The 24,672-nt window shown below is 36.1% G+C and overlaps 2 protein-coding genes across 2 annotated transcripts; one reads left to right on the forward strand and one right to left on the reverse strand.

The window, feature by feature from the left end:
- Positions 1 to 615: 615 nt before the first annotated feature.
- On the reverse strand, positions 616 to 2,440 carry LOC104731189 (protein DETOXIFICATION 49). The gene has a single exon (XM_010450482.3). It carries the CDS (start codon positions 2,335 to 2,337, stop codon positions 817 to 819), a length of 1,521 nt encoding a protein of 506 aa, XP_010448784.1. The 5' UTR covers positions 2,338 to 2,440; the 3' UTR covers positions 616 to 816.
- A 19,111-nt stretch (positions 2,441 to 21,551) lies between these two features.
- LOC104731190 (uncharacterized) lies at positions 21,552 to 24,131 on the forward strand. The gene is made up of 3 exons (XM_010450483.3): positions 21,552 to 22,335; positions 22,995 to 23,091; positions 23,516 to 24,131. Exons 1-3 carry the CDS (start codon positions 21,679 to 21,681, stop codon positions 24,031 to 24,033), a joined length of 1,272 nt encoding a protein of 423 aa, XP_010448785.1. The 5' UTR covers positions 21,552 to 21,678; the 3' UTR covers positions 24,034 to 24,131.
- The last annotated feature ends 541 nt before the right edge of the window (positions 24,132 to 24,672 follow it).

Consider the following 24,672-nt stretch of genomic DNA (forward strand, 5'->3'; position numbering starts at 1 on the left):
TCGTAAATTTGTAGTTCAGATATTTGACTTCTAAAGTTGTATTGTGAATTACAAATTTAAAACTATGAAAGTTGTAAATTTGTAATGTCAAAACAAATTCTGAAGTTGTATTATATTATTATACTTTATCCAACCATGGGAACAAAAAAATGACTGAAACAGTGAAACGAGTCGGGTAAACGGGTTAGTCGGCGTTGTTAGTGGAAGAAAAAAGAAAAACGAAGGAGACGACAAAGAGACCAGGTCGTTCACGGCGTCGGCTGTCGCAAACGACGACCTTAAAACTTTTCTCGGCGCCGTCGTCAAAAAAGTTACACAAACTCCCTTACTTACACACGCGCCTTATCACGTAAACGTCACGCGTACATAAGAGGAGGACCACTTAAAACATGCATGTATATTATTTTTTCTCTTGCATAAGAATTTCCCGGCAACGAAACCAACTTCTATCTTGTCCTTTAATTGCTTAACCAGATTCATATACTTTATATAACAACTCAAACCACTTGAAAAGGATAGTTTTATGTTTTACATTCAATTTTAAAAGTCATTCTCATGACAACAAATTCACTCTCATGATTTATTTATTTATTTTATTTTTAAAAATGGACAGGATATTTAATACTATTAATTATTAAAGCTTTTTACAATCAAATCAAACAACCTTTGTAACATTCATATTACTTGAAATCAAATACAGTATATCTCACAAATCAAATGTTTCATCCTAAATTAATCAATTAGAAGAGTTTAGTGTACAATGAAACGAATCTCGTTAGATGCCAATAAATCAAAACATGGAGAGAGACAAGGTTTTTAAAACACATTCAAATGCCTATAATTCCCACTTTCTTCTATATCCAAAGAATCCAACAAAAACGGTGTCGTGTTCCCATCGTCTTCACCATCACATGATCTAGTCATGAGCTCTTTTGCTCTATGAACTTCGACTTCCCAATCAGTCGTAGCCAACACAACCAACATTGAAACCAGGCATGATCCTTGCGCCGCAAACAGACCGAGCCACAGTCCCTTGAAGTCAAACCCACTAAAGAAACTTAACCATATAGCCACTGGCATTCCCACAAAGTAGAAACAACACAAGTTTATGTTTGCTCCTAACTTAGGTCTCGCACTTCCTCTCAGCACTCCACAAACTGTGGTCTGAGGACAGTTCCCTAGCTCGCAAAGTCCGATGATCGGTAAAACCATAGAAGTCAACTTCACAATCTCTTCCTCATCCGTGAACAATCTAGCCCAGCAATTCCTCACCATGAAAGCGAAAAACATGGCGAATAAACCTAAACCTAGGCTTAAACCTAGTCCTGTTCTCGCGGCTATTCTCGCTTTATCAGGCTGATTCGCACCTAGTTCGTTCCCAACACGTGTCGAAACGCTAACACTCAGAGAAGAAGGGAAAATGTAGATCAGAGCAGTGGTTTGGATCAAGATTCCCATAGATGCAACAGTTGCTTGCGGGTTAAGTAACAGTCCACATAGAAGAATCATGATTTCGTACCACCACCATTCTAGACAAACCGAGACACAGCTAGGGATTGCTAATTTCATCAGAGATCTCCATCCTTTAAAACAATCCATCGAAAACCCTCCCCAAGTCTTGTCGTAAACACCGGAAAACACAATATAGATGATCAGAAACCCTAGGAGATTGACATTAGTCCAGATTGCTCCCAAAGCGACTCCTTTAAGTCCGAGACCGAGGGACGAAACGAGAAGGTAGTTGATCGGAATGTGGAGCAATACGGCGAAGAAAGCAGAGTAAGTAAGAGGAAGAGTGATCGATTGAGATCGGAGGTAGATACGGATAGGGTGTAAAAAAGATTGGAGAATCAGATCAGGGAGAGAGAAGAGGATAAAGATCTCAGCTTGGTTCGAGATTTCTTCGTCTTGTCCGAAGAACAAAAGGATCTTTTTGATGTTGAGCCAGAGGAGAGAGATGGGAAGAGAACAGAGGAGAAGCAAAAGTGTGGTTCTTTGCAAAGCAAGGCCTAAAAGTTTGAATCTTTTGGCGCCAAAGGCTTGAACACAGATGGGTTCCATGCCGATAGAGAGACCGGAGAGGAGAGAGTAGCCTGTGATGTTGGCAAAGCCGAGTGCAAGCGAGCCGCCGGAGAGAGCAGAGAGATCATTGAGACGGCCGAGGAAGAGCATTGAGATCATTGAACGAGAGTAGAGAAGTAAACCAGTTAAGATCATTGGGAGAGATATTTTGGCGATTGATTTGGCTTCTTGAATCAAAGAGGAGAGATGATTCGGGTTAGGATTTGGATCTTGTCGGTGATCTGTTTGGTTCTTGATGATCAAAGGAGCTGCCATGATTACAGGTTTGAGAGAGAGAGAAGACAGAGAAAGAGAGAGAGGATGATGATGAAGAAGAAGAAGAAGAAGAAGAAGGTATTGTTGATGTGTGAAAGGTGTGTTTATAAGTTTGAAATTAAGTGACTAATTATGCTTTATTGGGAATAAGAGATGTTATTTTGACTAAGATATTAAGTCTTAATTACAACATAACAATTTTGGCGGTTTTTGACTAGCCATTATGTCATTTCTTCTTATGAGACTCCGTCTTCATCCTACTACTACTACCGAGAAGACACTATTTTATTTTTATTTTTTTCATTTGTGGAAATTGGAATTACAAAAAAACAAAAAGAGTTTCCAAGAAAATATGTTTTTTTTTCAGATGTCTAACATGAAAATTTACGTTTATTTGGATTTCCAGGGGAAATTTCCCTTGTAAATTTTTTTTTGGATATTTTGTAAATATATTTATACTATATTGTTTGAGTTACATACATTACAAGTTTACAACTAAGCTGAGATAGAAATGAGACGTTTTTTTGGGGTTTCTATTCTTAAATAAAAAAACAAGTGTAACAAATTGACTCGTGTCGTTATCTTCCTCACTTTTAATAGTATTGAATTTGAAAGGATTCTTCAAGGTGCCAAAAAACAAAGAAATTGTTTTGTAAAACTTACGTATTTTTTACAGAACCTCAATTAATTAATTAACTGTTCAAAGTAGAAGTAGGCTACTAGGGAACACATGGACACAGATCATACATATACCAAAATGGCGATTAATTTGGCTTCTTTGATCGGTAAGATCACCACGAATTGAATTGGTTGGACAATTTGATATAAAATATGTGATATTATTAAATAAAATTTCCATTTGTTCGAGTCTTTGACCAATAATGTATAAGAAATCTCCTTATTTTTCTGTATATATGATACAACTTCGTCCCATTCTATTTTTGTCAATCCAAATAATAAATTAAGCAACTGTAGAGAGATTGATATCAATCAAGTTGTTTCGAAATACTAAGATTTAAAATTTCTGGACCCTTTATTAATATTAAAATTCGGAAGATGTTGATGCTTGCAAATTGCAATAGTGATAAATTATATGGAATATACCTATTTAATACATATTATAAATTGCAAAATAATTATTGGACCACCCTATTCATATAGTCGAGGGAAAAATTATAGTTTGGCAAAAAAGAAAAGCTTACTTTCATAATTAGTTTCAATTGAATATTTTTTTATGAGGTGTTTATATATATTTGGAATAAGAATTTATTGTTTGTGCATAAATATAATACGAGGTCACATGCTTCACCTCTATAGAATGTGGACCATTAATATATAGCTTAAGTTGAGGGATGATGGGATATAATAATAACATTATCTTATCACGAGCTATGTCGATCGTTTATTATATTATAATAATAAAGGATTCACAACTGTAAATAGAACTAGAGTATATGAAATACAAATAATAATTAAAAAAAATTAAATATAACTGATATGACAAAATTACACATTGTAAATAAATATATGATAGATTTAGAGATTTTAGATTTGTATTTTCTGAATGATTAGGATTTTCGCTTTGTAAATCTATCAATGACCCTGGTATACCACAAAAGAGAATTAATTTTTGTTATTCTTTATATCAAGAACTGAGTTTTTTTTTAGATTAAAATTTTTTTTGTCTAGTCTGAAACCTATAAAGTTAATAACGAATCACAAATTAGATCAAATTATGTTTTATTGATAAGATAAATTCCAAGAATTTAAGAATGTACTGTATTTTGATGATATCGAATATTATTTCAAATCATGTGAATTTTTATTTATTCTCTTCTTTTTATGTGAAAAATACTTAAACTTGGGTTAAGGTAATCTTGAAAAGAAAATATAAGGTTAAGGTTATCTAGGAATCTAATAGAGTACAGTTAGATAGATTTTTTCCTTAACAATTAAATTGTGTTCCTAATTCTCATCACCCTGTCAATGTTTGATTGTGTTTATCCTGCAGTATAACACATATACTAGATTAAGATCCGTGCTAGAGCACATGTTAAAATTCCTTTTATTTATATTATAATTTTAGAATAAAATATAATTTATATGATTGTTTTTAAAAGTTTTTTTTTGAATAAAACCATATGCTAAATATGATGACTTGAAAAAAATACCTATTTTGTAAGTTTTATATTGTTAAGTTTGTAATTTTATGTATGAGAAACGGTTATGTTTGTTGTTTGTTTTTATTTTAATTTTTGAACATGTTTGGTGAAAGTTTTTTAATATGACCATTGCTTAGGTAAGATTTTATTTTCAACTGTACAATAAGATCTCGGAAATCACGATTAAATGTGATAAATTGCAAATATTTTATTCCTTTTTATCTCTAAGAGAATATTTTTATGTCTAACAGTATATATTTTGTAACAATACATGAAATACTAAATATTTTATTTTAGGAATTGTATAAATTATTGAAATATTCTCTTTAGGAAGATTTTTTGGGATATAAGCCATAGATTGACCAATTAATCTATAACCTTTTTTGTAACCAACTTATATTTAATCTATAACCTATTTTGTAGCCAACTTATAAAAATTATATAATCTACAAAAAAAGTTGTGTACTTCTGTTTTACTCCCTCCGTTTCAAAATATAAAATGTTTTAAAGAAGTTTTTTTGTTTCATAATATAGGATATTTTCAAATTTCGATACAACTTTTAGATTAGTTTAATATTTTATATTATACAGTATTGTTTTTGATTGATTGAACTTGTTAAAAGTAAAGACTTTTTAATCTGCGTTCTTTGCTTACAACATCCTATATTTTGAAACGGAGGGAGTATTATATAAGGGATTTAATGGTTATTCATCCTTATACATTAATCTAGAAACAATACCTTCATATGATCTTAAACAAGAATATCTTGTGAGACAAAAGATGTCATATAGTCAAAAATGTTCAAAAATCTATAATATCCTTGGCATGGAATGAATCAACACCATAAAGAGATCCTAAGTAATAGGAGGAATCGTAATAGTCTAATTTATGCATTCTTATATGCATGTATAGCTTTTAACTAAACAAACCTAAAACCTTTGTATCCTGTCGCTTTTGGTGACTTTGGTTTATGAGATAACCATTATCCGAGAAGGTAAGAGTAAATAAAGTACTCTACATTCAATATATAGCTTAGTTAAATACACTTAATGCCTAAATATATTTAGAAGTTGTCGTGGGATCTAAGACATCAATCATCGTATCATCTTATAAAAATTGTTTACACGCTCGTGCTTTAGTTGGTATTTCTTCTAAGTCTTTAGTTTATAAACATTGAAACATTCCTCTGTAATGGCTATCATTTGCTTTGAGTAAATTTAAGATTTAATCCAAAAAGAAAAAAAAAATTTAACATTTTGATAGGATTGTGTTGGTGTTGGGTTTCGCTGAATAAAGGTCCAATAGACAAACCCACTAAGGCGCAGATGTCGACCCGGCAATTGGGCCTGACAAAAGCCCAGAAAGAGAGCTCGGGTTCTAGGAGGATGGAGTCAACTAGAGAGGAGTTCGGGATTTCGTTGTGATGATCGGGAGCGAGATCACGGGAAGAGATTTCAGAGGAATCTCATTAAGGATTTAGTTTAAATAATCAGCTTTTGTAAAGTATTTGACACAGGTAACTTTCAGCAATTCAATACACGACATCAATACAAAAGTCCAGTTCGTTGTTCTTCATTGTTCTTGTCGATTTATACCGAAAGTCTGTCCAGATCTTATTTCCAAAACTCTCTTTCTCAATTGTTGTTTCTGTCTCCAACAGATTGTAATGACTTTCTTTAGTCTTACTAGATTTTAACCCGCAGCACACCACGTGTATATAATTTATATTATATTTATATTTTATTTTTTGCAAATAGAAGAATAACTAAATTTCCCGACCTTTATGTGGCTAAATATTTATATTAAATTTTTAACCCGCAATATACCTCATGACCATTTGTTTATGTTTAGTTTGTTTTGTTTAGCATTTGAGATTCTATTTTAATTTTTAATTATTATAACAAAAAATAAGGGATCTAAATACATAGTAAATCATTTATACGCTATGATTAAGTCACATTTTTCTAATGATATAATTATTTTACACAATCTTAGTAAAATCAATTTAATTTTATATGTCAAATATTCTAATATTAATAGTATTAATAAATAATAAAATAAAGATTTAACCCGTGTTAGCACATATTTAATAATATTTTATTAATTCCAACATATTCTCTTTATAACCCATCTACTATATAACCATATTATATAGTATTTTAAACTTTTTTAGTTTTACATATTAGTAAATTTTATCATGTTTATATATATATATATATTAATTATAATCTATATATTTATTTAAGCAACCCTTTAAACAAATAACCCTACTCCATGTAAAATATTACACAAAATGCCAATGTATTTTAATACAAAATATAATAACAGAATCTTAATATTAATTTGTTGTAATCTAAAAATGATTATCCAAAAAATAGTAATTATTAATTTATTAGATTACAAGAAATCATTAATAAAATAATTTTGAAATTATTTAATAAAATAATAATAAAATTATTTCGAAATTATGTAATAAAATAATTAAACAGATTCTATTTATTGTTTCAGAAATCTTAGAAAACAATAACAAACTATTTAGAAAATTATAAAACTTAAATTTATTTATAAAACTAAGATTAAATATTTACATATCTAAATCATTTAATAATAACAAATATATATTAAAATTAGGATACAACATTGTTATATTTTTAAAATATATCTATACTTATGTAAGCTATGTTGTTAATAATTTAACCAGTTCTGATGTGACATATTACGAAAATGCTATTATATTTTAATTATTCTAATAACTAACAAAAGAAAAATTTAGACTTGTTTACAAAATAATAAAACTCTATTTATTGTTTCATAAATCTTAGGAAATAATAACAAACTATTTAATTGGTTAAAACTTAATTGTTTATACACAATATTCACTATATAAACAATACTAAGTGTATAATATTGATAATATACATAACCTAATTGTAATTTTCACCTATAAAATTAATATACAACATGTTATACCAATAACTTTAAATAGTAAATTTGGTATATTAAGATCTCTAAACACGATCACATCAATTTGTAATACCAAATCACGGGTCAATACATGTTTTGTTGGATTTTTTTGGCTTTACCGAATGTATAATTAACGAATTTGATATTGCATCAAACCAAAATAGTAGTACCAACTACGGGTCGAAATCAGAGTATGACCTTAAGTAAATTAAATATATGATTTTATAAAATGTATAGAATTAATAAATTTTCTACTATTATTTTGTAACAAACAAATCCAAATTTACATAAATATTTCCTCACGCTGGTAACATTATTCTACAAAATATTAACATGTATTTATGAGTCGGGTAATAAAATGGGTAATGAGACGGGTAACGAGACGCTCAAAAATTAAATTAATATCCGATATTCGATCATTATTCATGGATAATATAATTATTATACCCTTCACTCGACCTTAAAGCTACGGGTACCTTTTTCAGGACGGATACAAACCAAAAAACGGGTCCAATATCGGTAATAGTTTCCAGGCCTACCTATTCGTAGTTTAATATGAATCAAAATTCACCATATAGTACTATATTATATAACATATAAATCAATGATACAACATAAACATAATATTAACAAATAACAAAATAAAAAAAATTTCCGCGCTACCAGCGCGGATTATTATCTAGTATTTAAATAAATGTGAATCGAATTTCTTCTTAAGTTATGAATCAAAGCTCACAGGCTTTGGAAAACAAAATAGGAATCAAATTGTTGTTTTCTTTATTTACAAAAAATTAAGAGATAGAATATATTCCATACAGATTAGAAGGTGTGGTTAAATATATTATAGTTTCTGTTTTCATATTGATTATGCTGTATTTTTTTAGTTGGAATGATATGTAAAATATTTAGGAAACAAAATTTGAAGTAATGCTGTTTTTAGAAATTTTTTAGGGATTAACTTTATAAGTAAAATTTTAAATAAGTACAAATAAAAGGATAAAACTCAAAATATACTTAAAAATGTATATATAGATAATAAGTTAGTATAACTTATAACTGAGTTCTGTTATTTCGTGGATTGTAATGACTTTCATGAGATTTCATGTTATAACTGACGTTCTTATCCGTAGGGGACGTTAATACAAAAGCCCAGTATTTGTTAGATAAAGCCCAACATATATCTATCTTCCAATTTACATTTCTTATTTTATTTTGTCATCAGTTAACTATATCCACAACCACAAACCCCACCAATAAAAATTTGGAAAGAAAAGAAAAAACTCATACTGAATCAGTGAATCTCTGTATTAGAATTACACTCAAATAAATAGTTTATGACAAAACCAAAACAATATAACTTATATATGTTCTTTAAAAACAAAGAAAAAACCCTTCTTTCCTGTGATACATACTATTAAACTTATAACCGAAATATGTATAGTTTATTAATATTAAAATTTTTACTTAAATCACCTATTTTTTTGTTAATTGACTATATACAGTTTTTGAAATATTTAGACCTACCACGAAATTAGTTGTAACATCCGCGAACCGGATTTTGTGATTTTGAAAGGAGTGTCGATCGACACCCTAGTGGCATCGATCGACACCACTAATTTCTGGGTTCGGCCGGTTTGATTAATTGCCGAATTGGTTCGGTTTGGTTCAATTAAATCCCTAAATCGTGTTATAAGCGTCTAAGGACGAGTTTAAGGGTTTTTGGGGAGTTATTTGGTCGCCGCTTAGTGAAAGAAAGAGAGAAAAGAGAGAGAAACGTTTTTGTGACTTTCTGGGCTTGTTCTTGGAGTTTTTGGAGAGATCTGAGGCTATAGGAGGGTTAGTTGTTGCTGGAAACGAAGGGGGAGCTTCTGGAGGTGTTGTTTTCCACGTTTCTCATTTCAATCTTCCTGTTCTTGAGGTGAGTGCTTGACCATGGTTGAAGCATGAGATCTCTCTTGTTTGTGTGTTTTCTTTGCTGTTTGTGTTGTTTTGTTGTTTGGGTTCGTTGCTTTTGTGATTCCCAGTGATTTCTGAGGTAATTGGGTGAGTTTGGAACGGATTTGGGATGGTTTGGAATCGGGTTTCGTCGTTCGTGTTCGCGCAGTTCGCGTCTGCAGATATGGCATCGATCGACACCATTCGAGCATCGGTCGACACTTCTGGTTCAGCATCGGTCGACACTTTCTTGTGGCATCGGTCGACACCTTTGGGTTCAGCATCGGTCGACACCTTCTGGTGGCATCGGTCGACACTAGTCTCCACCGAGACTTGTTTTCCTGGTTTGATGTATTGCTTGTGTTTTGTTTGCTTGCATAACTTGAGGGTCTCATATGCTTGTGTGTATAACCCAGTAGATGGGAGGACGGCCACACTAAGTATTTATGATAATACTTACGCATCTCAATTGTTGTTTGTGGTGTGCAGGTATGTGACGTGGAATCATGGCGATGAGGAGGAGGATGAACTAGGGTCTCGTTTGTGTGTTGTTGGTCTTCGTTATATTGTTTAGGATGGAACCTTGGATAGAGATATGTTAGGTTGCTGGATAGAATGGATAGAAATGCTATTGCATTGGTTTTGTATTATTGATATGTTTCCGCTGTGCATGTAATTGGATGTTGGTTTATTATTGGTTGGTTACCGGGTGTGGGTTGGTTTGTTTAATTAAGTAGTATGGGATACTTAATTATATATTGTATTTAATTATTAAAAAGAAAAAAAAAGGGTCGGGTTGTTTCATTTTGGTATCAGAGCCTTTACGGTTCTAGGATGGTTAAATGGATGGTTAGAGCGGTTAGGAATTTAATGGGGTGAATTATTTTCCTTTTGCTTGATGCATGATGTTGTGTGATGGAATTAATTATGAGTAGTTAGTCAATTTGTTTGCGGTATGGAGTCCTAGTATCATCCTCTTCGAGCCTTCAATGAGATTCCACGGTAAGATGTGTACTCTATGTGCGGATGATGGAGCAGCTGCGGCATGTGGGAGCCGGGTATTTCTCAGGAAGTACCGATCCGAGTGTAGCGGATGAGTGGAGAGAGCGGATGGAGGATATTTTCCTTTCGCTTAGGTGTCCCGACCGGTACAGGGTGGATCTGGCAGTGTTTTACTTGTCAGGAGATGCTCGTGCGTGGTGGAGGTCGGTGACAGCACGGAGGGTGCAGCGGGGTATGTCTTGGAGAGATTTTGTGGGGGAGTTTAACTCTAAGTATTTTCCTCAGGAGGCTCTTGATCGTATGGAGGCACGGTTCTTGGGTTTGACTCAGGGGGACCGTACAGTGCGGGAACTGGATGCAGAGTTCAGTCGGCTTGTGGGGTATGCAGGCCGGGCTTGGGAGCCAGAGTCGGCTCAGGTGCGGAGGTTCTTGCTGGCTTTGCGAGATGATCTGAGGACTCGGTGCAGAGTGAGGAGCTATGCCACGAGGGCGGAGCTGGTTGAGGTTGCAGCTGGGATAGAGGATGACTTGAGGTCACAGTTAGTGGTGGTCAGTCCAGCGGTTCGTTCAGAGGAGACATTGGAGCAGAGCATTCCAAACAAGGATAGGCAGTTGGAGCAAAGGCGTAAAAGGAAGCGGGAAGAGACGACAGTGGCGAACCAAGGTGGCCAGAGAGGTTATGGGAGTGGGAGCATGGATCACGTGTCGGCAAGCGGGGCCAGGGGAGGTGATTCGCAGGAGTATCGTCGAGTGTGTTATTATTGTGGGGAGGAAGGGCATATCAGGCCTTTCTGTCCTAAGAGGAGGCAGATGATGGAGGTTGCGGCGCAGCCGAAGGGAGGACCGGGTGTCCATTCCGGCGCTTAGTTTTAGCTTATGTATTCTTTCTTTCATTATGTATTTTCATTTGGAGTTGTAAACGATTATTGCATCTGAGGTTCTAATAAAAGTTGGAGTTCTTTGGTTTTAGGATTTGTGAAAAATCACTGGAAAGGAAATAGCACGGGAGTCTATAAATGGAAAGTTTCCATAAGTAGAAGGTTGCTATAAATGGAAAGTTTCTAAAAATAGAAGTTTCCAGAAATGGAAAGTGTTGTGGTAGATCTAGTCGGGAGATACTCGTTGACATCGGACTTATTTGCTCAGGATTGTGTGGGCCCAACTCATGTGATACCGATAGCTCACTGGACTTTGTGGCCAGAGAGTGGGAGTGGTATGTTTGCTTCGGATGACGATCCGTGAGCGCGCTTTAGGATGACGACCTTAGAGCGGGATTTTGAGACTCTCTGGATACCGTAGCTGTGAGCCGTGGCTCGGCAGTGAGCCGGTATGTCTCGAGGGTTGCGACCCGAGAGCGGGGGGAGTGGGCGTGTGAGACTCCCTGGATACCGTAGCTGTGAGCCGTGGCTCGGCAGTGAGCCGGTATGTCTCGAGGGTTGCGACCCGAGAGCGGGGGGAGTGGGCGTGTGAGACTCCCTGGATACCGTAGCTGTGAGCCGTGGCTCGGCAGTGAGCCGGTATGTCTCGAGGGTTGCGACCCGAGAGCGGGGGGAGTGGGCCTGTGAGTGTCCCTGGATACCGTAGCTGTAGGCTGTGGCCTTGGCAGTGAGCCGGTATGACACGAAGGTTGCAACCTGAGAGCGGGGGGAGTGTGTGTGTGAGTGACTTCCTGGATGCCGTAGCTTAAGGTGGTTGGCCTGATAGCGAGCCGGCATGATTCGTTGGTTGCGACCACGGACGAGGGAAGCACTGAGTTGTGAGCAAATAGTGTCTTTGATGTGAGTATATTGACTAGAGGGAGACCTCGTGGTTCAGTCGGAGGTGTGCGGGCTGTTGCGACAGTGCACGGGAAACCTTGGCTGACGGTATTTAGTCCGGTCGGGGACGTGCGGGCCGTGTTGACGGTGGCACGGAGGTCCTTGACAGTTGGACGGTTTTGCGGGATTCGAGGACAAATCCATATTGGTGGGGGAGAATTGTAACATCCGCGAACCGGATTTTGTGATTTTGAAAGGAGTGTCGATCGACACCCTAGTGGCATCGATCGACACCACTAATTTCTGGGTTCGGCCGGTTTGATTAATTGCCGAATTGGTTCGGTTTGGTTCAATTAAATCCCTAAATCGTGTTATAAGCGTCTAAGGACGAGTTTAAGGGTTTTTGGGGAGTTATTTGGTCGCCGCTTAGTGAAAGAAAGAGAGAAAAGAGAGAGAAACGTTTTTGTGACTTTCTGGGCTTGTTCTTGGAGTTTTTGGAGAGATCTGAGGCTATAGGAGGGTTAGTTGTTGCTGGAAACGAAGGGGGAGCTTCTGGAGGTGTTGTTTTCCATGTTTCTCATTTCAATCTTCCTGTTCTTGAGGTGAGTGCTTGACCATGGTTGATCTAAGCATGAGATCTCTCTTGTTTGTGTGTTTTCTTTGCTGTTTGTGTTGTTTTGTTGTTTGGGTTCGTTGCTTTTGTGATTCCCAGTGATTTCTGAGGTAATTGGGTGAGTTTGGAACGGATTTGGGATGGTTTGGAATCGGGTTTCGTCGTTCGTGTTCGCGCAGTTCGCGTCTGCAGATATGGCATCAATCGACACCATTCGAGCATCGGTCGACACTAGTCTCCACCGAGACTTGTTTTCCTGGTTTGATGTATTGCTTGTGTTTTGTTTGCTTGCATAACTTGAGGGTCTCATATGCTTGTGTGTATAACCCAGTAGATGGGAGGACGGCCACACTAAGTATTTATGATAATACTTACGCATCTCAATTGTTGTTTGTGGTGTGCAGGTATGTGACGTGGAATCATGGCGACGAGGGTGGAGGATGAACTAGGGTCTCGTTTGTGTGTTGTTGGTCTTCGTTATATTGTTTAGGATGGAACCTTGGATAGAGATATGTTAGGTTGCTGGATAGAATGGATAGAAATGCTATTGCATTGGTTTTGTATTATTGATATGTTTCCGCTGTGCATGTAATTGGATGTTGGTTTATTATTGGTTGGTTACCGGGTGTGGGTTGGTTTGTTTAATTAAGTAGTATGGGATACTTAATTATATATTGTATTTAATTATTAAAAAGAAAAAAAAAGGGTCGGGTTGTTTCATTTTGGTATCAGAGCCTTTACGGTTCTAGGATGGTTAAATGGATGGTTAGAGCGGTTAGGAATTTAATGGGGTGAATTATTTTCCTTTTGCTTGATGCATGATGTTGTGTGATGGAATTAATTATGAGTAGTTAGTCAATTTGTTTGCGGTATGGAGTCCTAGTATCATCCTCTTCGAGCCTTCAATGAGATTCCACGGTAAGATGTGTACTCTATGTGCGGATGATGGAGCAGCTGCGGCATGTGGGAGCCGGGTATTTCTCAGGAAGTACCGATCCGAGTGTAGCGGATGAGTGGAGAGAGCGGATGGAGGATATTTTCCTTTCGCTTAGGTGTCCCGACCGGTACAGGGTGGATCTGGCAGTGTTTTACTTGTCAGGAGATGCTCGTGCGTGGTGGAGGTCGGTGACAGCACGGAGGGTGCAGCGGGGTATGTCTTGGAGAGATTTTGTGGGGGAGTTTAACTCTAAGTATTTTCCTCAGGAGGCTCTTGATCGTATGGAGGCACGGTTCTTGGGTTTGACTCAGGGGGACCGTACAGTGCGGGAACTGGATGCAGAGTTCAGTCGGCTTGTGGGGTATGCAGGCCGGGCTTGGGAGCCAGAGTCGGCTCAGGTGCGGAGGTTCTTGCTGGCTTTGCGAGATGATCTGAGGACTCGGTGCAGAGTGAGGAGCTATGCCACGAGGGCGGAGCTGGTTGAGGTTGCAGCTGGGATAGAGGATGACTTGAGGTCACAGTTAGTGGTGGTCAGTCCAGCGGTTCGTTCAGAGGAGACATTGGAGCAGAGCATTCCAAACAAGGATAGGCAGTTGGAGCAAAGGCGTAAAAGGAAGCGGGAAGAGACGACAGTGGCGAACCAAGGTGGCCAGAGAGGTTATGGGAGTGGGAGCATGGATCACGTGTCGGCAAGCGGGGCCAGGGGAGGTGATTCGCAGGAGTACCGTCGAGTGTGTTATTATTGTGGGGAGGAAGGGCATATCAGGCCTTTCTGTCCTAAGAGGAGGCAGATGATGGAGGTTGCGGCGCAGCCGAAGGGAGGACCGGGTGTCCATTCCGGCGCTTAGTTTTAGCTTATGTATTCTTTCTTTCATTATGTATTTTCATTTGGAGTTGTAAACGATTATTGCATCTGAGGTTCTAATAAAAGTTGGAGTTCTTTGGTTTTAGGATTTGTGAAAAATCACTGGAAAGGAAATAGCACGGGAGTCTATAAATGGAAAGTTTCCATAAGTAGAAGGTTGCTATAAATGGAAAGTTTCTAAAAATAGAAGTTTCCAGAAATGGAAAGTGTTGTGGTAGATCTAGTCGGGAGATACTCGTTGACATCGGACTTATTTGCTCAGGATTGTGTGGGCCCAACTCATGTGATACCGATAGCTCACTGGACTTTGTGGCCAGAGAGTGGGAGTGGTATGTTTGCTTCGGATGACGATCCGTGAGCGCGCTTTAGGATGACGACCTTAGAGCGGGATTTTGAGACTCTCTGGATACCGTAGCTGTGAGCCGTGGCTCGGCAGTGAGCCGGTATGTCTCGAGGGTTGCGACCCGAGAGCGGGGGGAGTGGGCGTGTGAGACTCCCTGGATACCGTAGCTGTGAGCCGTGGCTCGGCAGTGAGCCGGTATGTCTCGAGGGTTGCGACCCGAGAGCGGGGGGAGTGGGCGTGTGAGACTCCCTGGATACCGTAGCTGTGAGCCGTGGCTCGGCAGTGAGCCGGTATGTCTCGAGGGTTGCGACCCGAGAGCGGGGGGAGTGGGCCTGTGAGTGTCCCTGGATACCGTAGCTGTAGGCTGTGGCCTTGGCAGTGAGCCGGTATGACACGAAGGTTGCAACCTGAGAGCGGGGGGAGTGTGTGTGTGAGTGACTTCCTGGATGCCGTAGCTTAAGGTGGTTGGCCTGATAGCGAGCCGGCATGATTCGTTGGTTGCGACCACGGACGAGGGAAGCACTGAGTTGTGAGCAAATAGTGTCTTTGATGTGAGTATATTGACTAGAGGGAGACCTCGTGGTTCAGTCGGAGGTGTGCGGGCTGTTGCGACAGTGCACGGGAAACCTTGGCTGACGGTATTTAGTCCGGTCGGGGACGTGCGGGCCGTGTTGACGGTGGCACGGAGGTCCTTGACAGTTGGACGGTTTTGCGGGATTCGAGGACAAATCCATATTGGTGGGGGAGAATTGTAACATCCGCGAACCGGATTTTGTGATTTTGAAAGGAGTGTCGATCGACACCCTAGTGGCATCGATCGACACCACTAATTTCTGGGTTCGGCCGGTTTGATTAATTGCCGAATTGGTTCGGTTTGGTTCAATTAAATCCCTAAATCGTGTTATAAGCGTCTAAGGACGAGTTTAAGGGTTTTTGGGGAGTTATTTGGTCGCCGCTTAGTGAAAGAAAGAGAGAAAAGAGAGAGAAACGTTTTTGTGACTTTCTGGGCTTGTTCTTGGAGTTTTTGGAGAGATCTGAGGCTATAGGAGGGTTAGTTGTTGCTGGAAACGAAGGGGGAGCTTCTGGAGGTGTTGTTTTCCATGTTTCTCATTTCAATCTTCCTGTTCTTGAGGTGAGTGCTTGACCATGGTTGATCTAAGCATGAGATCTCTCTTGTTTGTGTGTTTTCTTTGCTGTTTGTGTTGTTTTGTTGTTTGGGTTCGTTGCTTTTGTGATTCCCAGTGATTTCTGAGGTAATTGGGTGAGTTTGGAACGGATTTGGGATGGTTTGGAATCGGGTTTCGTCGTTCGTGTTCGCGCAGTTCGCGTCTGCAGATATGGCATCAATCGACACCATTCGAGCATCGGTCGACACTAGTCTCCACCGAGACTTGTTTTCCTGGTTTGATGTATTGCTTGTGTTTTGTTTGCTTGCATAACTTGAGGGTCTCATATGCTTGTGTGTATAACCCAGTAGATGGGAGGACGGCCACACTAAGTATTTATGATAATACTTACGCATCTCAATTGTTGTTTGTGGTGTGCAGGTATGTGACGTGGAATCATGGCGACGAGGGTGGAGGATGAACTAGGGTCTCGTTTGTGTGTTGTTGGTCTTCGTTATATTGTTTAGGATGGAACCTTGGATAGAGATATGTTAGGTTGCTGGATAGAATGGATAGAAATGCTATTGCATTGGTTTTGTATTATTGATATGTTTCCGCTGTGCATGTAATTGGATGTTGGTTTATTATTGGTTGGTTACCGGGTGTGGGTTGGTTTGTTTAATTAAGTAGTATGGGATACTTAATTATATATTGTATTTAATTATTAAAAAGAAAAAAAAAGGGTCGGGTTGTTTCATTAGTGATATGAAGTATCGGATTATATCTCTATTATATTATTTAAGCAATGTTCTAAACAATTAATCCTACTCCCATATGGTATATTACACATAATGTCACTGTATTTAATTACAAAATATAATAACAGAATCTTATTATTAATTTGTTGTAACCAGAAAATGGTTACCCACAAAAATAGCAAATGAAACATAACCTATTACGATAAAACGTATGTATTTATAAAATGTACATATATATAAATGTTTTCAAGTACATGGAAATGTATAGTCCATCATATGTATTTATTTTATATTATACACAAAAAAATAATTAGTACTATATAATATAACTAAAAAAACACTATATTATATAATATGCCAAATAATTATAGTACATAATAATATAATTAAACTAATATTATAAAAAAGAAAACAAAAAAGTTATTTTCCCGCACTGCAGCACGGATCATTCATATATAAATAACAAAAAGTACAAATAACAATCATTTTCCATTAAAAATAAAACTAAATTGAACTTAGGCTTTAACTTTTATTCTAGAATATATATATATATATATATATATATATATTTATTTATTTATAAATTATTAAAAATGATAATACTAGATATTAACGAATATTTACGGTCGGGTAACAAAACGGGTAATGAGACGGGTAATGGTACGGGTATCAAAAATTAAATTAATACCCGATACTCGATCCTTACTCACAAGTTACAAGTAATATAATTATAATACCCTTCGAAACGCATACGAGCCGAATAACAGGTTAAATACGGGTACAATATTAGTTTCCAGGCCTACCTACTAGTAATTTAATATGACTCAAAACTCACCATATAGTAGAGTTATAATATAACATGTTAATGAGTGATATACAGTCTCGGCTCTACACATGCGCTAGGTGTGCAATAGCACCGGGTCTTTTCATTTTTTTGGTTTTTTTTTGATTAAAAATAGGGCGAATTTGCCTGATAGCCAAAACAAAAAAAGTAACAAAGAAAATAGCCAAATAATGAACTAAATTAAGTGAGTAACCATTGGTTGAGGTAAAAAGACAAGGGAAGGGTAGGGTGAGGTACACGCGCAATCACCAAAGAGTGTTAGTGTAGAAGATATTTATTTATTTATTTATTTGGATAAATAGATGATACCCTTTTACATTTTATTTTAATATATCTTTTCAATAAAATTATTTAAAATTTTGAAATTTATCATAAAAAGTTACATTTTTTTTTTCTGCATTCGACATAACTTGAATTTTTAAAATTGAATGTTGAAAATTTTACATGATATATAGTGTTTATAATAAGAATTATACTAGGACTATAAAATGGTATAGAACATATAAAATGGTATAAAACATTGATACAACCCAAATCGTGAATTAAATTCACAACAAAGAAAAATGTTATACTCTAAGGGATACAACATAAGCAATTCAAGCAACTTTGTTAAATACTAACTGTAAAAGATAAAAATAGACAACTCAAACGACCAAATTAAACACATAAAAAAAAAATTATACCGTAAGAGATACAACATATGCAACCCACATAGATAGCTCAAACCGAATTAAACACACAATAAAGAAAAAACATTATACCCTAAGGGACAAAATAGGCAACCCAAACAATTGTATTAAACACTAACCGTATATACCATAAGAGATACAACATATGCAACCCACATAGATAGCTCAAACCGAATTAAACGTACAATAAAGAAAAAACACTATACCCTAAGGGACAAAATAGGCAACCCAAACAATTGTATTAAACACTAACCGTATATACCATAAGAGATATAATATATGCAACCCACATAGATAGCTCAAACCGAATTAAACGCACAATAAAGAAAAAACACTATACCCTAAGGGACAAAATAGGCAACCCAAACAATTGTATTAAACACTAACCGTATATACCGTAAGAGATACAATATATGCAACTCACATAGATAGTTCAAACCGAATTAAACGCACAATAAAGAAAAAACACTATACCCTAAAGGATAAAATAGGCAACCCAAACAACTGTATTAAACACTAACCGTATATGCCCTACATATTAACCGAGTTAAATGCTGACAATGAAACAATATAATATATAAATTGTTTATGTATTTCTAATTATAGTTTGAATTAATGTATGTATGCAATGTAAATAATTTGAAACTTGAGAAATATACTTTTAAAAATGGAATAGAGTGTTGTTGTATTTATATATTACAAATATTTTTGTTATTATAGTTAGTGTATAAATTATATTTTCTCATCTTAATATCTTTAAATCATAATAAACATTAAAAAAACTATAGTTTAATTAAGTTTGTGTAATTAAAATAGTTTGTTCAAAAGAAAATTTATTACAAAATATGAAAAAGTCAAGAAAAAAAAAAAAAGAACTGTTGCCAAATGAAAGATGGTAGAAATATGTAAGCATAAATAGAAAGAAGAAGACATACGTAGACAAAAGAGTAGGGGCGAGTGGCAACAGTTAATCACTAGTGGGGCTATAATTGTCATTAATATGTATTATATAAAGTATATGATCTTTTCATAGTTAGAATGGCTAGACAGACAATTATAATTTTTTTGTTGGTCATTCCTGCCAATTTCCCTTAAAAATAGGGTCCAATTTTTTTTTAACCAAAAATACATAGGGAAAAGGCCAATTTTTTTTTTTTAAACCTCAGGGCAAGTCCAATGGTGGACTTTAAATTTGAGACTCTTATGTACTGTTTAGAATTTTTTAACAATATATATTGTACTGTTTACAAAATAGGAATAAGAGTTGCCTCTTAAGTATACTAAATAAGAGTTGCCTCTTATTTTTTATTATTTAATTTTGATTTATATCTGATCTTATATATCATAAGAGTCCTCCCTAAATCCTCTTAAATCCCTCCAATGGAGATGCCCTCAGGGACCTTTATTATATTGAGCCTGGCATGATGATACAATATAATCATAATTTTAACAAATAAAAACAAATAACGAAAAAAAAAAATTTGTACTATCAGTGCAGATCATTATCTAGTTACAAAATTACGTCATCATACAATCTTAAATTCGAACTCTAATGAGGTGTGATTAAGTCATGGTCTCAAATTCGAGCCCTAGCGTCCGAATTAACTATGCGTAAAGATAGAAAAACAAATGTTATATATAAGGAAGTCGGTTGAATCGTTGCAGTGTCGAAGCTGTTAGGAGAGATCTAGAAGTTTAAAAGTATAATAAAATTACATTATTCGACTAAAAACAGCAATTTGTTTCTTTTAAAGTACAATTAAATCTCAAAGACGTGCACACGTGGTGATGGCGTTAACGATGATTGGGCAAAACCTGCATGGAAGCCGCAAGAATCTCGTCCACTGTCTTTATTAATTTACGAGGTCAACTTGAGGTCTTTATTCCCCTTTTAAACCCGTAAGGCCATAAACAAAAAAACTAATTTTACTTATAAATTTGTGAAAATTGATATTCTTATTTTAAAAATTTCAGTTGTTGCAGTTTATTAGTAAAAGTTTATGTTCCCATTAGGTTTTTTTTTCAACGTTCCCATTAGTTATATGGAGTGAAGTACATAACATTGACATTTATATGTGGAGACCAAATGGTTTGTTTTCAAAATAAATCTATCTTTTCAAACGTAGCATTCAATGTACATTTTAAATAATTAAATCCAACATGATTTACTCGGTTTCTTCTCTGTCGTTTTCATTTTTGAAAATTTATACTATTGATGATTTTTCATATATACTACTATATATGTATATTTGATAGTATATAACTGTGAGTTAAAAAGAGGAAAAAACTACAAAACTACAAAAAAGACTCACATCCTTCCTTAGCACTAACTTGGTTTGAAAGTACATGTGGATTCTTTATATAATTGTGTTAATACTGCTACGCTGTAGTTCAATAATTTTGTAATTATTAAACAACTAAAAACATTTTCCCCATACGGGACACCTAATACCAAATCGATAAAATGTGTGTAATCTCCGTAATCAATCATTTGAGTTCTTTTTTCTAATCTTATGACAATCGTAATAACTGATCCTCTATAGTCACGTCGCTACCACATCTTTGTTTTTTTAGCATATATTTTTGTAATTACGTACTTACAAACATATCTATCCCTATAGATAAAATCATAAATTTTATAAAACTTTAATTTCCCCTATAGCTGTTACATATAACTTTTTTTTTTTTTTGTATATTTAATGGCTGACTGTATCCTCCCAAAAATTAAATACAGTATCTGACCTCTGTCAACTATTCAAAATCCACAAAGAAGCTTATCATTTCCCTAACGGACAGTAATCTCTAATACCTCTATTCATCAAAACAATTTCTCAAAAACCCCTCAATGGTAAAAAGACAATATTACTCTTAATGAAGATTGTTAAAGGTTAAATATAATTAAATCGGTAAATGTTCAACGAAAAACACAATAGCTCAGTGGTTGCGAATTCCATGCGCACCCGCGAGCCCAGAGTTCGAATCCCACTATGCGAGGTACAACTAGGGTGCAACTGGTACAACTAGGGTGCGACGGTACAACTAAGATGCGATGGGTACAACTGGAGGTACAACTAAGGGATATCCAGTACAACTGGATGTAGTTGTACGTTCAATTTTCTTTTCAAAATTGTTAGAGGGTAGTTTCGTCATTTCATTAAAGAAGGGGTAGTGAGAATAAGTGGAGGTGATGCAGAAAAGAATTTCTGGTATAGGGGCACCAGAGAATTAAATCCTTTCCCTAACTCTTCTTTTATACTATACTACTAGTCTAACTCTCTCTCTAACTCTTTGATCTATCAATCTCACTCTTCACTCACATCCTCAGATTCACATGCTCTTGAGCTCTTCGATTGCTTCCTTCTCCAATGGCATCGATCAGTTCCTCCTCCGATCATCACCTTCCGGTGAGCAAGAGACGGTTAAAGCCATTGATATTACGAGATTACCTCCTCGAAGATCTCAGCTCATGCTCATCCAACGGCTTCAAATCATTCCCTCGCATCCTCAACGCTGAGGTCAAACGTTCAAGAACCTTCCACCACAGTCCTCGTCTTACCTGCGGGTTAGCGTTTAGTCACGCCGTTCACAAAGCTTCGACGGCGTTACTTACCGCCGTTAAACTCTTGCCGTTCCCTTCCTCTTCGTCTCGGAAGAGAGATAACAAGAAAGTGCTTTTCTCAAGAAGCTTCTGGAGGATCAAACGTTCGCGACGTGAGATCAACGTCGACGGAGAGAACAAACAAGAAAGGGAGGATCGTGAAAATGAGATCCAACGGTGGAGATCATTCGCTGATTTTCTCCAAGAGAGTCAAGATCAACCGTCCGATCACGTTTTCACGACGGATTCGTTTTCCGGTGAAGCGACATTGTCAAACGACGCCGTCGGTGACTCGTTAAGTTTTAGTAGCGAGAACTCGGAGGTCGTGACTCACTCATCATCAGGCGAAGTAGTAGTTATTATGAGTGGGGATTGTGTAGGGTCACATGTTAGTGACGGATCGTCTCTCCACGACAACACAGAGGTTAGTTATGTTAACAAACTTTTTTTATTTTTTGCTTGTCCAATGATCATCCACCACGTCAATTTTCTCAATGCACCAAACTATTAATATCAGAACTTATTATTACAAGAGCTAACAATTTAGTGAACTAAGTTGAACTTAACATTATGATGTTGGGTTGGGTTTACTGAAAGTTGTCGGTTTGTACGTGAGTCACGTGTGTGTGTGGTAGGAGGGACTTATAAATTTTGGAATGTGAATAAATATGAGCGATGTAATCGAGAGCTCTCTGATTCTTCTTGGTGGCTTCGAAAGCGGATTCTACGGATGATATGATATCACTCAATTCCCAACGTCAATTTTGGTCCATTTATATTCGTAATCTATTAATCTCTCACACTGATTATACTACAATTAAGTTTCGGAATTAGTACTAATATAATTATATAAATATGGGAAAATGTAAAGAGAATGTATAATGTTGTTGTTGTCATGAAGTGGGTTAACTCGTCGATTTCCTAGATTTTGTTTTGCCAGCTTGGTACAATTTTTAAATTTACAATCTAAACTCGTACACGATTTACTACACAGTTGACCTCTCGTTTATACGTGTAAATTCTTTTCCATATACTACTATGGAGTATTGTCTATTGAATTAATTTAATGAGTGTAAATTGTAGGAATGCGTGAACGAAGAAAAAGAACAGCTCAGTCCAATATCGATCTTAGAATGCCCATTTGAAGATGATGCTATCTCTCCTCCTTCGCATCACAAGGGTAAAGTCACTGATTATATCCTTACGTTCTTTGAATATTCGCTAATCGATGTAGGGACATTACTTTGTAAACTTGTACTGTCTATACAATATATAGGTTTTATTTACGTTTACAAGTTACACTATATTTGTTTTTTTCTTTCTCTTATAGATATTTACCATTTTTAGCGTCTTCTCTTTTTTTTTTTCTTTTAAAAGGAATTTTTTTTTCAAACACACACGTGTGAAACAGTAATAAGATATGAAAGTGTTGTTTACGTTTACTATTTTTGATTCATGTTCGATCAAAATATCAATTAAAATATTTTATGCGTTTTGAAATTTAGATAAAGATTACAATATGTTTATATGGAAGCACTTTGTTTTTCCTGATAAATCCTACCAGCTGATCCGATGAACTAAACTTTTATAAATTGACATTACAGAAAGAGATGAGAGGACGAAAAACGAGAGAAAAAGCAGAAGATTTGAGACTTTGGTACGACTTGAGCCTGTGGATTTAGAGAAACGCATAGAGCAATACGTGGGAAGACAAGATTACAACTCTGATCACATTACTAAAACCGAAGAAGATCAATCCGAAATCCGAGCAAACAGTTTGTTTGCTCTACTGAAGTCTAGAACAATCGAGGAACATAACCATTTACTGGCATCTCATGTAGTAGACAATGTGATGCTAGATTTTTTCAAAGAAAAAGGGAATAATGAGACAAGAGACGAGGACAAGCTGGTGGATATAGTTGAAGAGTGGGTGACGAGGAGACAAGAAGAAGAATATAATATGTTTACGAGTTGGGAAGTGAGAGAGAATAGAGAGATCTACGTAAAAGAAATGAAATGGGGTTGTATCAATGAAGATGGGAGAGAGTACGTGGTTGAAGAGCTGCGGACTGGCTTATTCAATTCCTTGATTGACGAACTTATTCTTGATTTATCGTTGTAAAACTAAATTTTTTTTGTCACATATTCGTTATTGTAATTCATCACCAAACTATATGTATTACTAAATTTATGATATATGTATATCTTTTGGTTGTCTTAGTGAATGGTTTGAACTTTAGAAAAAAAAAAAAAAAAAAGAGGAATAAATAATAGTCCAAAAAGATAATAATTAATCACGACGTTAATGTAGAAACGTTCCAAATAATCTTAGCTTAAATAATATAGACTATTAAATAAGATGAACCTAAATAAACCTATTGTTGAGCTTTAACAACTTTGGTTTTGGGGATGAATTGCGATGTTATGCAGTAAGTGAGTGATGCGATCGTTGAACAGCAGTTTTCGCTTTTCAGGATGGTCTCGGTTGGTAAACTACCAATATAGTATTATGGATGTTATGGCCCGTCGGACTTCTAAATCGCTACTTGCCATTTCAGTAGTTGTGGCTGAAGAAATCATAAGATCAATACTTTAGTGAAGAAGATAAGTTCATGACTTTGATATTATTTCTCTTTAAGGTTCTTGGTTACAACACTGTTCATATTTATACTAGGAGGATTAGGTTTAACATGTCACCTCTACCTCTAAACCTTTGAACCTATTGGTCAACACAATTTCTTGATTGGAACTGTAAGTAATC

Source organism: Camelina sativa, chromosome 12 (genome assembly GCF_030686135.1).
Source record: "Camelina sativa cultivar CO46 ecotype springtype chromosome 12, ASM3068613v1".
In the NCBI taxonomy this organism is placed as follows: Eukaryota; Viridiplantae; Streptophyta; class Magnoliopsida; order Brassicales; family Brassicaceae; genus Camelina; species Camelina sativa.